Source organism: Apodemus sylvaticus, chromosome 3 (assembly GCF_947179515.1).
Source record: "Apodemus sylvaticus chromosome 3, mApoSyl1.1, whole genome shotgun sequence".
NCBI lineage: Eukaryota > Metazoa > Chordata > Mammalia > Rodentia > Muridae > Apodemus > Apodemus sylvaticus.
In genome coordinates this window covers 4,810,263-4,825,330 of record NC_067474.1, presented here as the reverse complement: position 1 = coordinate 4,825,330, position 15,068 = coordinate 4,810,263, and the positions used below count along the sequence as shown (strand labels likewise).

At 40.6% G+C, this 15,068-nt stretch overlaps 1 protein-coding gene across 3 annotated transcripts; it reads right to left on the bottom strand.

The window, feature by feature from the left end:
• Nucleotides 1-1,972: 1,972 nt before the first annotated feature.
• On the bottom strand, nucleotides 1,973-13,705 carry Eloc (elongin C). 3 transcript variants are annotated; one of them, XM_052175912.1, is made up of 4 exons: nucleotides 13,594-13,705; nucleotides 5,059-5,111; nucleotides 2,492-2,635; nucleotides 1,973-2,207 (listed from the first exon to the last, which is right to left on the bottom strand). In XM_052175912.1, exons 2-4 carry the CDS (start codon nucleotides 5,060-5,062, stop codon nucleotides 2,017-2,019), a joined length of 339 nt encoding a protein of 112 aa, XP_052031872.1. In that variant the 5' UTR covers nucleotides 5,063-5,111; nucleotides 13,594-13,705; the 3' UTR covers nucleotides 1,973-2,016. The 3 variants fall into 3 exon arrangements, with proteins under 3 accessions (XP_052031872.1, XP_052031874.1, XP_052031873.1); XM_052175914.1 differs by having other exon boundaries at nucleotides 13,514-13,630; XM_052175913.1 differs by lacking the exon at nucleotides 13,594-13,705 and adding an exon at nucleotides 13,422-13,520.
• Between the last annotated feature and the right edge of the window lie 1,363 nt (nucleotides 13,706-15,068).

The following is a 15,068-nucleotide window of genomic DNA, read 5'->3' as shown; positions in this document are numbered from 1 at the left end:
AACAACAAAAAAACCAAAATGTTTTTAGTGTTGGGGATTAGACTGAGGGCCTTGAATATTCAGGCAAGTGCTGGCCCACTAACCTCCAGGCTCCAGAATAAATTACTGAAGAAAACATAACTTTATGGTATTATTTTCTATGTAAAAAAGTTGGAAAGATTGCATGTAATTTACAAAGTATAATTACTGAGTATCAGAAAACTATTAGTATCTTGATGTTATATAAAACCACCTTAAACTGAACCAATTACATGGCAAAACATCCTGCAGCAGTTGCTGTCTTTCATGTAAAGGACACAATGCTAAAGAGTAAAGAGTTGATCATACCTTTTCAGTCATACAGCCTTTATTAACACAATGTACCATCTGCTGTACCATATACAAATCTGGCTAGTATTTTAATGTCCTGAAGTTAAGGTTATCCTTGGACCTAACACAGAGTAACCTACAAAAACTGGCTCAAACTTTTCCTTGTAGATTTTTGACCTTTAGAGCTGATAGAAAGGGCAAATGTATGTTAGCTAGGGACTGACCAACTGGAGGGTCTTGTCACAGTAGCACTACCACTGAGCTCCAATTCCTGTACTTTCATCAGAACTGTACTAAGCTATGTGCCAGCATGCCTTGAAACATTACTAAGGCCAGGCAGTGGTGGCGCACGCCTGTAATCCCAGCACTCTGGGAGGCAGAGGCAGGCAGATTTCTGAGTTTTAGGCCAGCCTGGTCTACAGAGTGAGTTCCAGGACAGCCAGGGCTACACAGAGAAACGGGGAGGTGGGGGGGGGGGTGGGAGGGGGGAGGGGGGAAACCAACCCCCCCCCCCAAAGAAACATTACTAAAAATAACCAATCTACATGTAACCATTTCCTGTATGCTGGAAAGTACGATGACGAGGAAATTTTCTACGGCTTCTAGTCCTGGAAGAATGTGAAGGCTTGGAGACAGACCTGTGACAGCCACTGGAGGCAACCATACCCCACCATCCCATTCACTTCAATGCTCCCCCATGACAAGGCAGAGATCCTGCCAACACATTCAGATATTCTATCTGCTCAGTTTAAAGGCTGAATGACTACCTCATGAATGCCACTTCAGAAGACCCATGGCTTTTAGTATGTCTGGCTATTAGATATGCTGGGAAGGTAGTCCTGGTGGTACAGCAGAGCATTACAGGGCTCTTAGCACATTCCTCCATTACAATTTTTATAGCATCCCAGTAACGCAGGAAGAGAAGCAGAGCTCAGCACACCTAGATCTAAGTTTAGATCAAGCTCATGAAGTGCTGTAGGACACATTTCAATACCATACAAGTGTTACCCTAAGACACCATGAATGGAAAACTTGAGAAACCCTGACACTAGCAGAAGTGATGCTTCAGAATATTCAAACACAATGCACAGAACTTTGAAATCATTTACTACAGTTCAGTTACTATTCTAAAAGATATACCTGGTTAGCTTCCAAAATTGTTTTTAAATAAAGTACTTGAATTGTGGCAATAAACAAAACACAAGATGCACTTAAACAATACTGCAGTTTATAAAAAAACACATAAGAAATTTCAACTCTTATTGAGTTACAAAAATCAAGGGTTGGCTAAGTTATAAACATGTTTTTCATGTAATTATTTGCATAATTCTAGTAATACTCAGTGGCTTAAGATCAGAACTGGTTCTTAAACACTAAAAACATAAAAAAGCCCCTGATTTACCTGTAGAATATATTCATTTATGTTTACATTCCAGGATTTGCTGTATTATAAAGGTCACATCCAAAGGAGAAAGCAAACCACCTATAAACTGGCATTATTTATTTATTTTTTGGCTTGTAAAACGTCCTTGTTGATGTAGCAAACAAATTTCAACTCTGCTATGCAATTGACAGAAGGAATCTGCTCAGCAATTAACTTTAGAGTTCAATTTCATACAGGCAACATGCTATGTGAAAAAAATTACTAACTGAACTACAGGTATTAAATACTGAAAAAAATTAACAGTTTATTATAATTTATTTTATTTAACAATCTAGGAAGTTTGCGGCCATCAGCAGTTCCAGTGCAATTTCAGGTGCAATTGGGAATTCAGGAATTTCAGTGGAGCTGTTAGTATAGCGGACCTTGTAGGTAAAGTACATGCACACTTTCGATAGCACATGTGAGGGGATCTCTCTAAAATTGACCTCGTTGGTTTCATTCTCAGCAAACTGACCTGTAAAACAGAAGAATTTGAGGTATGTGAGGGCTACATAGTCAATATAAGTCCAACTCACTCAGAATGTCATTGTACTTGGAGGTAGGGTCTTTCATTTAAATTATGTTACAACAAAGTCTCTAGGACAGGAACACAGTACAACTGGCATCCTCTCAAGCAGCTGAGACTAGAGGCATACACCACTGCAACTTTCTTTTTCATGTGCCATGCATATCTAACTTGAAATATATTTATGAAGCATTAAAAGCGTATTTGAAGGAAAAGACAGTGTATTTACCTACCTGGACCACTCAACATGGCCTTTATTGTTCCTGATGTTAACGCATGTTCTCTTTTTACAATAAATTCATGACCATCAGAAGATATTAATTTCACATACATAGCATCAGGGCCTTCACAGCCACCATAGGTTTTCTCCTCTCCATCTGAGATAAAGCAGTAAAATAAATTTAATCATGGGTCCATGCTTAGCAGCAGAGCATGCTCTTAGCACACAGGTTTGACTTCTCAGCATGGAAAAGGAAAAAATAATCGCATTAGAGGTGAGGACATTAGAGTGTTGTGGCTACTCTGCTACTTCCTGACCCCACCGTCGCCGCTGTGCTGGCTTCAACTACAGTTTTCTGTTGGGAATAAAATAATTAACAAAATGCATACTTTCATATATCCCAAGGTCTTTTTCTCATATCTTTTGTAATTATTTTTGTTACCATTATATAAAAGCATTTAAAATCTTATTTTGAAATTGCAGGAAGCTCAACAATGTAGAAAGAAGATTGTTTTGTTTATCTATAAACACCCACACTCAGAAATTCCTACACAAAGATTAGGATTAAAATCACCACTTCTGTCAAAGATGTTTCATCTGAATCTAAACCCATATAAACAAGACAAATTTCAGTCTTTGAACAAGTAAGTAGCTAGCTGTCTAATGCATGACTGAAGACCTTTCTCACTCCTGAAAAAGTAGGAAACTCTTAAGAACACTAAAGACACACGTTAATGTAATACTTGCTTACACTTAGACTTAAAGAGCATAAAGCTGGCAAGCTGGAGACGGCTCAGTTAAGAGCTTGCTCTGGCTTCTTTTCCAGCGGTCATGAGTTGAATTCCTAGCAACAGCATGGTGGCATACAACCATCTGTAATGTGATCTGATGTCCCTTTCTGGCATGCAGGTGTGCATGCAGAGAACACTCATTTCATAGTAAATCTTTAAAAAGTAAACCTGCTGAAGAACAATATCAAAACATTTGAAAACGTGAAGAGTAAATATTCACGATGCAAGCTGTATCTATCCAATGAACAGCAAAATGTTGGAACAAGCTCCCCCAAAATTTAAAAACTTTTGTGTATGATCATGTAAGTGAACAGATGTGCAGTGCTACACAGAGCATATGTGGAGGTCTGAGAGCAGCACAGCTGTTGGCCTGGCCGTTCATGTTGAGATAAGGTTTCTGTTGCCCACCACTGCATACCTGATGGAGCTAGCCAGCATGCTCCCCAAGAGTCCTCGGCCTCAGTACTGGGATAACAATGTGCATTACAAAGGTTACAGGGGCCTGGGGCCCTGGTGCTGCCAAACCATGCCCTTTACTCACCGAGATATCCTTCTCTCCAGGTCTCTGAAAAGGCTGACACTATACAATTACCATTACAACCAAAACATGGGAATTCATAAAGATGTACGCAATTTCTAAACTATTCAAGCTTATAGATTTTTAACGGTTCTTACTAAGCTAGAAAAAGAGGAGGTAGAACAAGAAGAAAATCATCCAGTTGGTGGCGCATGCCTTTAGTCCCAGCACTTAGGAGGAAAGGCTGGTAGCTCCTGAGTTTGAGGTCAGCCTGGTCTACAGAATGAGTTCCAGGACATCCAGGGCTGCACAGAGAAACCCTGTTGAAAAAAAGAAAAGAAAGGGGGAGGAAGAAGAAAGAAGATGGAGGGAAGAAAAAAGCTAATATAGGATTAATACTTTGAGGCCAGCCTGGCTCAACACTATCTGCTAAGAAATTTATGTTTCTCATACTTTTCCATGCTGTGATACTTGTGATTTTCAAATTGACTGGATTGAGAAATGCCTAATGAAATCTCTCCTTGATGAATGAAATATCTGAAATTAGGGGCAATACAACCCTTTTTTGCAGGTATTTATCTGGTCATAGGAGCATGGAAAGACCAACCTATAACTATTCTGCATATTTGTTATTAAGAGTCTCATTATTATTCTTGGCAGTGGGGTGGTGGTGGAATTCAAGACATGGTTTCTCTGTGAGGTCCTGGGTATCCTAGAACTAACTCACTCTGTACATCAGGTTGATCTCAAACAGATGTGCTTGCCTCTGCTTTGTGAGTGTTGGGACTGAAGGAGTGCACCATCACAATCTAGTGTAATCTTAAGGTATTGACAAGACATTACTAATTTTAGTTGACACAATAGTTACTGTGTATTGTTACAGAAATACAGGATAATAAATTATTCATGTGCCGGGCAGTGGTGGCGCACGCCTGTAACCTCAGCATTCTGGGAGGCAGAGGCAGGCGGATTTCTGAGTTCGAAGCCAGCCTGGTCTACAGAGTGAGTTCCAGGACAGCCAGGGCTACACAGAGAAACCCTGTCTCGGAAAAAAAAGAAAAGGAATAAAAAAAAAAAAAAAAGAAAAGAAAAAAAAATTATTCATGTAAACATTAATTTCACTTTAGCTATTTTCTTAAGGGACTTTGAAAGCCATCCTTGGTATCTGTATGGATGTGTTCAAGTGCTCATCTGTGCAATAAATAGGCTTTTAGTTGAGAGGAAAAACCAGCTCCCAGTAATTAAACATAAAATCACCTCTGTACAACTTACCCATTATGTTCTTATAAAATTCTATTTGATCCTAGAGGAACTTTAGTAGTTTCCTGGAAAATAAAAGCATACAAAATTGAATGTTACATTTGCATTTCTCACACATTTCTATTTACTACGTTACTGATGTTATCATTTCAGGACTCTCCCTCCTTATAGAAAGTCATAATTCCAACATGCTCTCAGAACTTCAGTTGGGGCATACAGCTCAGGGGCAATGTCAAAAATGTAGAAAAGCAGCTGGTAACTAAGCAGAGTAGCAGGAGGATTGCTAGCTTATTAGACAGGCAGGTCTATAGGGTGAAACTTTCAAAATCAAACCAAACCCAATATGAAGCTTCTATGGAGACTTAGGTGTGTAGCTCATCTCTTGCATCTGTTTGTTATATACAAAGCCCTGCTTTCCATCTCAAAGTTAACACACACAATTTGACTGACTGATGGCGCTAGTGCTGAGGCAGCTGTAAAGTGACACGTCAAGAATAAAATATATGGAAGGCTTGATGGCCTAGTGTAGGGGAATGCCAGGCCAGGAAAGGGAGGGGGCCAGGCAGTGGTGGTGGTGCTTGGGAGGCAGAGGCAGGTGGATTTCTGAGTTCAAGGCCAGCCTGGTCTACAGCCTGAGTTCCAGGACAACTAAGGGCTACACAGAGAAATCTTGTCTCAAAAAAAAAAAAAAAAGGAAAGGGGGATTTGGGAAGTAAGGGGATCGGATAGGGGTTTTTTGGAGGGTTAACGAGGAAAGGGGATACCAGTTGAAATGTAAATAAAGCAAATATCTAATAAAATAAAAAAAAAATACAACATGGGAAAAAGTTCTGCTCATCAAAAATACACACGTAAACCAAAAAACTAAAATCTAAACTCAAACCCAAGAACCAAACACCAGTGTTTCAAAGCATTCTAGATCACTGCTTTTCCTGCTGAGAATAGGAAACTGTGGGTCTTGTCATTAGAAAACTAGTTTCTCCCTGCTTTCTAAATGGTGGCTTTTAAATTCTTATGATGTTATACCCAAGAGTTGTTAAAGTGGCTGACAGTGAGCCTCTAGCTACTTTAAAAGGCAGTCCATCAATGGTGTGGGGATTATAAAACAAAACAACAACCCCTCCATCCAGCCCAGACACGGAGCAAATGCTTATCTGGATGAATGATTTGGAATATAGCCAATGACAGGAGGTATGTTCCATGGAAAGAAGATAAGGCTTGCCTGCTCTATTACAAAAATGTACACACACATATTTTAGTCTTCCATCCATTCTGTACACAAGGAACTAAAGTTCTGAATTTAACAATGAAATATTAAAATCTTTGGGGTGGGTGCTGGAGAGATGATTAACAGAAGTATTTGCTATTCATTCACAGGATCCAGGTTCAATTCACAGCATCCACATGAGGGCTCACACCTATAATTCCAATTACATTGGTTACAAATCATCTTCTGACCCCAACAAACAAAATATATACACACAAATTATAATTAAAAATATATAACTACTTAAAATTTTATGTGAAAAAATGCTTCTAAAATTTTCTTTTACATATGCAGATGTTTTGTCTACATGTGTGCCGTGTACCATTCTGGTGTCTAGTGTCTTTAGAGACCAGAAGGTACTGGATCCCTGGAACTGGGGTTACAGATGGTTGTTGGGCTGCCATGTGGGTCTTGGGAATTTAACTCAGGTCCTAAGGAACAACTGCTAGTTTTACCACTGAGCCATCTCTCAACCTATTTTGGGTCTACAAAGGCAATTCTTTTCCCAGTAATCTGTACCACTTCTAATGAGATAAAGGAGAAAAAAGGGCTACCCTGGCAAAGCCCTCAATACCTTGTGGGCTTGCTTACCTACTGGTGATCATTACAGTAATTCCCTTACCTTTCAGATAAACATCTTCTGTAAAAATAAGTCTCCCAAAAGAGTATTATACCCCTAGAGATCAGGAAACTCGTGGCTTCTAATAAAGTGACTCCATTAGGATTTAAAGCCTGATAGATTTGACTTTTTCTTTTGATGTTTCATGGCAGAGTTTCTCTGTGGTAGTCCTGCCTCTTGAAACCAGAATGGCCTCAAGCTCAGAGATTTGATGCCTCTGCCTCCTTAATGTTAGGATTAAAGGCAAGTAGGAAGTGGTGGCACATGCCTTTAATCCCAGCTCTAGGGAGGCAGAGGGAGGTGGATTTCTGAGTTCGAGGCCAGCCTGGTCTACAGTGATTTCTAAGATAGCCAGGAATATACAGAGAAACCCTGTCTGGAAAAAACAAAACAAAAAGACATGTAGGGAACCACCACGTCCCAGCTATTGGCTCCTTTTTGGTTTTTTGGAACATTTTTTCTTTCCTTATTTATTTATTTGACACAGGATTTCTCCTGTGTAGCCCTGGCTGTCCTGGAACTCTATAGACCAGGCTGACCTTGAATATGCAGAGACTCAGCTACCTCCTGAGAATGTTTTATTTTATATGCACCAATGTTTTTCCTGCATGTATGTCTGTGTAGGGGTGTCAGATCCCCTAGAACTAAAATTATAGACAGTTGTGAGCTGCCACGTGGATGCTTGCAAGTGAACCCAGGTACTCTGGAATAGTGGACAGTGCTCTTAAGCACTGAGCCATCTCTCCAGCCTAAGTTTAAAAAAAAGTTTTTTTTAAAGACAGGCTTTCTCCATGCAATGTCTTGGTTGTTCTGAACTTGAACTTGCTCTGTATAACACTGCCCTTGACCTCAAAGAGATTCAACTGCCCTTGCCTCCAGAATGCTGGGATTAAAGTGTCACCACACCCAGCTTTAACCCGGTCTTAAATTGTTTTTTTTTTAAACAATTTTTTCAAAGATTTATTTATGTATATGAATACACTGTTTTTTTAAACTAGCTCCACATGAACTTTTTAAAAATTTAAAAATCTGTACTCTGTAATAAACTGCACTTAGTAATAAAAAGCAGCTAAAAATTCCACCAAAAGCATCATTTTGTGCTGATATCCTCTTTTCATTTTTAAAAGGAAAACATTAGAAAGCCTGAAGTATAAGAACTTCAAGTGTCAACTTTTTTATCTAGTTAATATCCATAGTAAAAACACCTAGGTTGTTTATAAACTAGTTGTAGCTAAGCAACCATGCAAAAACTCATCTGACAAGGCCTTTGGGAAGCAATGACTTCTTTACAGACTTAATGCAGTAAACCAGGGTCAGCATATAAGCAAAATGAAGTTTAAAGAAGTAGGAGTCCAACCACCATCATTATTCCAGACTCAACAAGAATACTGGAGAGGCTGTCAACAAAAAAAAATAGCTGAAATTAGCCAGGCAGTGGTGGCACACGCCTTTAAGCCCAGCACTTGGGAGGCAGAGGCAGGCAGATTTCTGAGTTCGAGGCCAGCCTGGTCTATAGAGTTAGTTCCAGGACAGCCAGGGCTATACAGAAAAATCCTGTCTCGAAAAAAACAAAAACAAAAACAAAAAAAACAAAAAACAAAAAAAAAAACAAAACCCCTTGATGGACTGCATGAGACTCATGTCCATGATGGCGGTGATCTAAATGGAAAGCCCCTCATTTGGTTTTTAAAGAGTTGATAGGAAAAAAAGGGGAACCACGTCCTTTTCAAACAATTACTAAAAGTAGAGCTGAAGAAATCTAGGAGAAAAATAAGCAAGGATTATGCACAAGGGCTATAGACCTGGGCTGGCCCCCGTTTGAGTTCCAGGATAGCCAGGGCTACAGAGAAACCCTGTCTCAAAAAAGCCAACAAAAACCAAAACCAAAACATCCCCCCCCCCCCCAAAAAAAACTAGCTGAAATTCTTTGGATAAGTAGATGTTACCCAAAAAGAAGCAGATTAGCTGTTCCAAGAAAGCAAATGGGCTACAAACCTTCAACAGAAAATGTGTTATGTATGAAAAGAAAGTGTTTGATTTGGATGATTGAGTGATGGAATTATATTGAGTGATGGAATTATTTTACCAAGTTAATAGGAGAGATAGAGATCAAAGGAACAATTAATTCTACCAAGTCAGCCTGGGAGGTCCTCAACTGAGTGTGGTTGAAAACCAGTTTAATTCTGGTAGAACTGGAGAGGTGGCTCAGCTCACACAGCATTTACAGGACCTGAGTCTGGTTCTCAGTGTGCACAGCAGCTGGCTCACAGCCATATGCAACTCCAACTCCAGAGGATGGGATGGATGCCCTTTTCCGCAGGCACCTGCACACATATCAACTTAAAGAAACCTCAAAGAATTTTGAAGAATGAATTGATACACAAAACACTTAGAATGAAGCCTAGTACGCAGTGAATGAGTACAATGTTATGAGCCCATGAGGGAGTAACAAGTCATCCTGGTCTTAGTGGCAGGATAAGCCAGGAACAAAATAAATATCACTATACCATCCTCCAGTATCCTTGTACTACGTTGCACTGCACAGAGCAGCAAACTGTAAGGGTCAAACAGCAAACATATGCTTATCAATCTGTAAAGTCTGTTACAACCAGGCTATCTCTGCAACTACAATTATAAGCCAGTCACAGACAAGATAGAAACTAATGAATGTGGCTGTGTTCCTATAAAACCTTATAGAAGCAGAATTTACAAAGACAACATTACAAAGTAGTAGTTATGTATTATTCATGTGTATGTGTGCCTTCATAAATATATGTGCATCATTATTGTGCAGAAGCCAAAGGTGGAGAAAAGAGGGTGCTGAACCCCCTGAAGCTATAGTATGGGAAGCTGTAAGCCACTATGTGGATGCTGGGAACCAAACCCTCAGTCCTCTTTGGATTTTTTGTTTTGTTTTTCATGACAGGGTTTTTCTGTGTAATCTTGGCTGTTCTGGAACTCAAGAGATCCACCTGACTCTAGATTTTTGTTCAACTACTCAAAAATTGTAAGATCTGGGCTTCAAATTTAGCTCAGTGATGTGTACTTGCCCAGGATGCCCAAGGCCCTGGGTTAAATCCTTGGCAGCAAAGAAAAATAGCCAATAATTTTCAATTCAAGTGGGTTTTCTTTTTAAAAGAATTAAAAAATGTATAGTTTTTTCCTGAATCATGCCTGTGTACCATGAATGAGTTCAAGAGCCTAAAGAAGCCAGAGAGGAGGGGTCAGATCCCCTAGATGGTTCTAAGCACCCATGGCAGTTCACACCAGTCCTAACTCCCATTCCAGAGGATCTGACATGCTTCTAGCTTCTCTGGAAATTAAGCAAACACTTATCTGAAGGCAAAACATTCATACACATAAAAGTAAATATTCAATAACTTAAGGTCCCAGAGCCCTGCATATTCTAAAACTTGTCTGCTTTGCCCCTATTCTATCACAAATCTTCAAGAGTCCCCCTGACCCCCCACTTCTGAGCTAGGTCTTGGCTGTCCTCCCACTATGTAGATCAAACAGCCCTAAACTCAAGAGATCCTATCTCTGTTGGGATGAAAAGTATTTAAGGCCTTGGAAGAGGCTCACAATCAAACAAGGCACAGGCCTAAAATCCTAAAAGCTGGAAAGCTGAGAAAGGTGAGCCAGTTCAAAGGCCTGACTGATCTACCAAGGAGACTCTGTCCCAAAATAAAAATCACAGCAGTACATTAAATTTTACCTGCTTTCTTTGATCAAACACCACACTCAATTAAGTATTTAAATATCATCTAAAAGATACAATCCCCAGTTTTTCCTCCCTAGCTCTATACCTACTCTGAGTGCCAGTCATCAACATCTAATTTGTCCTCTTAGACCAGGCTGGCCTCAATCTCAGATCCACCTCTGTGATTAAGGTGTGTGTAGGCTCTGTAGATCCAGTCTGAGTTATCAAGCTAAGTCCCAGAGACAACTGATAAACTTGTCAGAAACCAACGTTCCCTTTCAGTCTTCTGATTTCAGTAAATGGCACTATTGTTCACAAGGTGATTAGCAAAGGCAATAGATTTTTTTTTCTCCTAGGAACGAAAGACAAGAGCTATTTGGCTCCAAATTACATTTCAAATCAGATGACTTTCTACCTATTTGAACTCTACATCTTTAGATCAAGCTAACTATTTTAAATGAGCATTGTGGTGTATACCTGAAACCCCAGCACTCAGGAGGCAGAGGTAGTTGGATCTGAGTTCTGGGCCAGGCAGGTCTACAAAGTAAGTGCTAGGTCAACCAGGGCTACAACCTTATCTGGCATTATGTTCCAAACATTCCATTGTCTCAATGGAATAGGTCAAGTTCAAGTTCCCCCACACTTCAGGCTCTTGCATTTGCACTGACTGCTGTCTGAAGCTCAAACATCAAATCCCAAGGGTGTTTCCCTGACCAAGATCTTATTTGTGTATCCCCTTCCATGTTCTTTTTTATTGAGGAAGGGTCAATAGGGCGTCACTGGAATTCTTGGAACTCTTGCCAATCCTTTGCCCGCCAGAGCCTCCTAAACATTCTTGAATAAAGGTTTACAGGTTTCTGACATCATGCCTATTTCTACATACTTATGACCTAAAACTGTGTGTGTATATATATATACATACATACATACATATATATGTATGTATGTATGTGTAAATTTTCCAGTATTGGATGCATTTGTCTTTACTTAATAAATTGTCAAAGCAGTTGGCGTCTATTAACATATCAAAGCATACAAAGACTTTTCTGTTTACATTCTAATCTGACATATACCCCCCCCAAAAAACACCAATCTTTCCTGAAGCTCCGAAGATCACTGCACAATTTCTTAAGAACTATCACTCTGCATCTATACCATTGCCTATTCACACTGCAGTATTATTATCTAGTAATGAAGCAGATTTTCTCCATCTGAAATAGATATATAATCTGGGCGTGGTGATACACACCTTCAGTCCCAGTGCTTGGGAGGCAGAGACAGGTGGCCATGGAAGTCTACATAGTTGAGTTTCAGGCTAGCAAGGGCTATATACATGTTTCAATAAAGAAATGGTTATGTTTATTTTTAAAAACAGCATTATGCAAAATATATATTTGGTTTTTTGAGACAGGGTTTCTCTGTGTAGCCATGGCTGTCCTTGAACTCAAAAATCTGCCTGCCTCTGCCTCCCAAGTGCTGGGATTAAAGGCTGGTGCCACTGCCACCCGGCCCAGGAACTCACTCTGTAGACCAGGCTGGCCTTGAACTCAAAAATCTGCCTGCCTCTGCCTCCCAAATTCTGGGATTAAAGGTGTGTGCCACCACTACCCGGTGCATACTATTTTTTAAAATAGCAATAAACCAACATGCTACATCAAGTTTAGGCTTAGCCTGGCAATTAGAGAAATACCCTATGAAGAATGAGAAGTCACTTATACATTAAATAGGGGGATGAAGAATATGGAGTAGTGGCACTCAAGAGTGCTGACTCAGTGCAGTTGAGGTCCAGGGTTAATCCTAGCACGTTGAAAATACATGGTGGTTCACATATTTAAAACTAACACTTGTTAGACAAGACACTTTACAGAGCGCAACTTCCATGTCATCCAAGAGTACTCAAAAAATTGGTAAGTAGAAATATAGAAATCCCATATTACTACAATTTAACAATATCCATGATATAAAACCACAGCAGTTCCTCATCACTGAAGATTAAATCCACTTGTGAACTTCGATGGCTCAATAACACATCAAAATGTAAATGAGATCAGGTATTTACCATCTTAGACCACTTAATAGAAAATAAAATTCAATTTGGGCACTAAAAAGCTGATCTGACAGTTTGAACCAAGTTGTAAAACTAGTTGGATTGCTTTCTACACTAGAAAGTGCAGAGAAGGCATGCTTGCACTAAATGACACAAACTTCATGCTCACAAAACTAAGGAAATTTCAGTTCCTTAAGGGAACCGAATAAATGGGACACTGTACCTGGCACTAGATATCTCCTTTCAGGCAAAAATGGTGAGGTATACAGATGCAAAAATGAACCAATGAACCCTGCCCGGCAGAGATTACCCAAGTTGTCCAGAAGGCAAACTTTTTCGTGGTCCTATAGCTTATGGGGCCAGGGCGCTCTCCTGGGACTAGCGACTGCTTTCAACAGTAAAACAAATAGAAGCGCACATGAGGCAGGCTAAAAGGAAAAGGGACCGGGCTGCCAAGCTCTTAACTCCACCCTCCCCGCGCTCGGCCTCGAGAAGGCCCGGCTGCCCGCACCTATCCTGCCTCCCCTTTCCAAACCCACCGAGCTGTGCTAGTTAAGGTCCCGCCAAACTCCTCCCCTCCCCCAGCCAGGAGCTGGGGAGGCCGTAGAGGCTCCGAGCTTCCGTTCCTTCCCCGCCCAGACGGGAAGGGGTGAGCAGAGGGATAAGTAGAGCGTCCAGTCCCAGCCGCACTAACTCTCCTAGCCAAATCCGACCCCGATTCCCACCATGGCCCGACACTCACTAGCCAGTCCTGCAGCCACCGCAGCCGTAACCCCACGTACCGCCACAGCCCCTCTTCAGGGCCGCCCCCACCCCCCACCCCCAGCTGCCTACCCCCGTGGGTTCCGGGGCACAGGAAGGAATTACTTCCGTCGCGTCACAGCCGCTTTCTGCAACGCGCGGGAGATTGGTACCTGGCGAGGCCGAGAAGCGATCTGGTGGTAACTTGCGTCTGAAGGAAGTGCGTTCTGTTAAGTAAAGCAGGCCAATTTAAGAGACATCGCTACCAAATCCCAACCAATGAGATGGTAGGATTTCTTGATTCCCAGAATGCAGCGCCATCCGGATCCAATTTCTGCGGTGAAAAGCTGAACCGGAGAGGCAGCACTGCATTCTGGGACATGTAGTTTCTTACAAGGTTACGGCTAGTGTTTGGTCCGAGGTGACACTGCATCTTGGGACTTGTGGTTTTCCGTGTAGTGTTGAAATTTTTGGTGGCCTTAAAGCTTGTCTCCACCTCTTTGTTTAAAGTAATACACATCAACGAGCATCTTAACAAGCTCGCAAAGTGTTTGCTTCCTTTCCTCTCTTCCCGATATGGGTCAGTGTTTACTGAAATGTGCCACGCCCACCCGTCCAGATCTTGCTGCCTAACACCATTGCTTAAATCGGGGCCCATTATTTCTGCTCCTCACCCCAGTTCCATACTCCCCTCAACCAAATCTTTTCATTGGTTTACCCGTGGTTACCTAGGCACCTTTCCTAGAAAACAGAAAAACAGCTCAGTTAGGTTTCCTCTCTGCTGTTTTCATGGAGTGGGCTTGAAAACCTAGATTCAAGATACTTAATCAGTAGCAGCTGTGTAATAGTATCCCACAAAAGGAAGTATGTATGTGCAATTTGGAATTTCTGGAACTAAGGACGGCTTCTCAAAGGGTTTTATTCTTGAATTTTTGAGAGAGTATTTCAATGTTACCCTGGAACTAGGTGGCCCAGACTAGCCATGTATTTGGGGGGCAATCCTATCTCCTTTCTCAGCGATCAGACACAGGAATTTCCCTATGTAATCCTAGGCTGTCCTCCAAACTGGTTCAAATAAAAAACAAAACAAATCAAAAAACCAAAATCAAAATCAAAACCAAATCAAAAAACAAAACAAAACAAAAGAATAAAGCTATTATTGGTGTTACAAATATCTTTAGGATCAGGGACTCAACCACTCATGACATCATACCTGCATCCCTAGCCCTACACAGTTAATCTATTAGTGTTGTTTCCAGGCAGCTAAGCAGTGTATTCTGCTCAATTTTCTGGTGTATGGTAAAATTCTAATGATATAAAAAACACTTGGCAAATAGTAAAGTGTTTTGAAAGTGTTTGTTAAAATGTTAAAAAATGAGGAGTTCTACTTATTTCTTCAAACTTGTCATAGCCATGTATTTGGATAAGTTAAATAAATTTTTTATGGCATAATATCAACATAACCTCTCCTAAATGTCTTTTACAAACATCAGTGCATATATGTGGGATATATAATACAAAACTATAAGTTAGTTCAACTTTTTTCTTTTCTCAAAACAAATTCTGGTTGTAAAATACCCATGTATCACACCAGGGAGTCCAATTTAAAGCAAAACAAAACCATACTTGCTAACTAGAAAAATGTTCA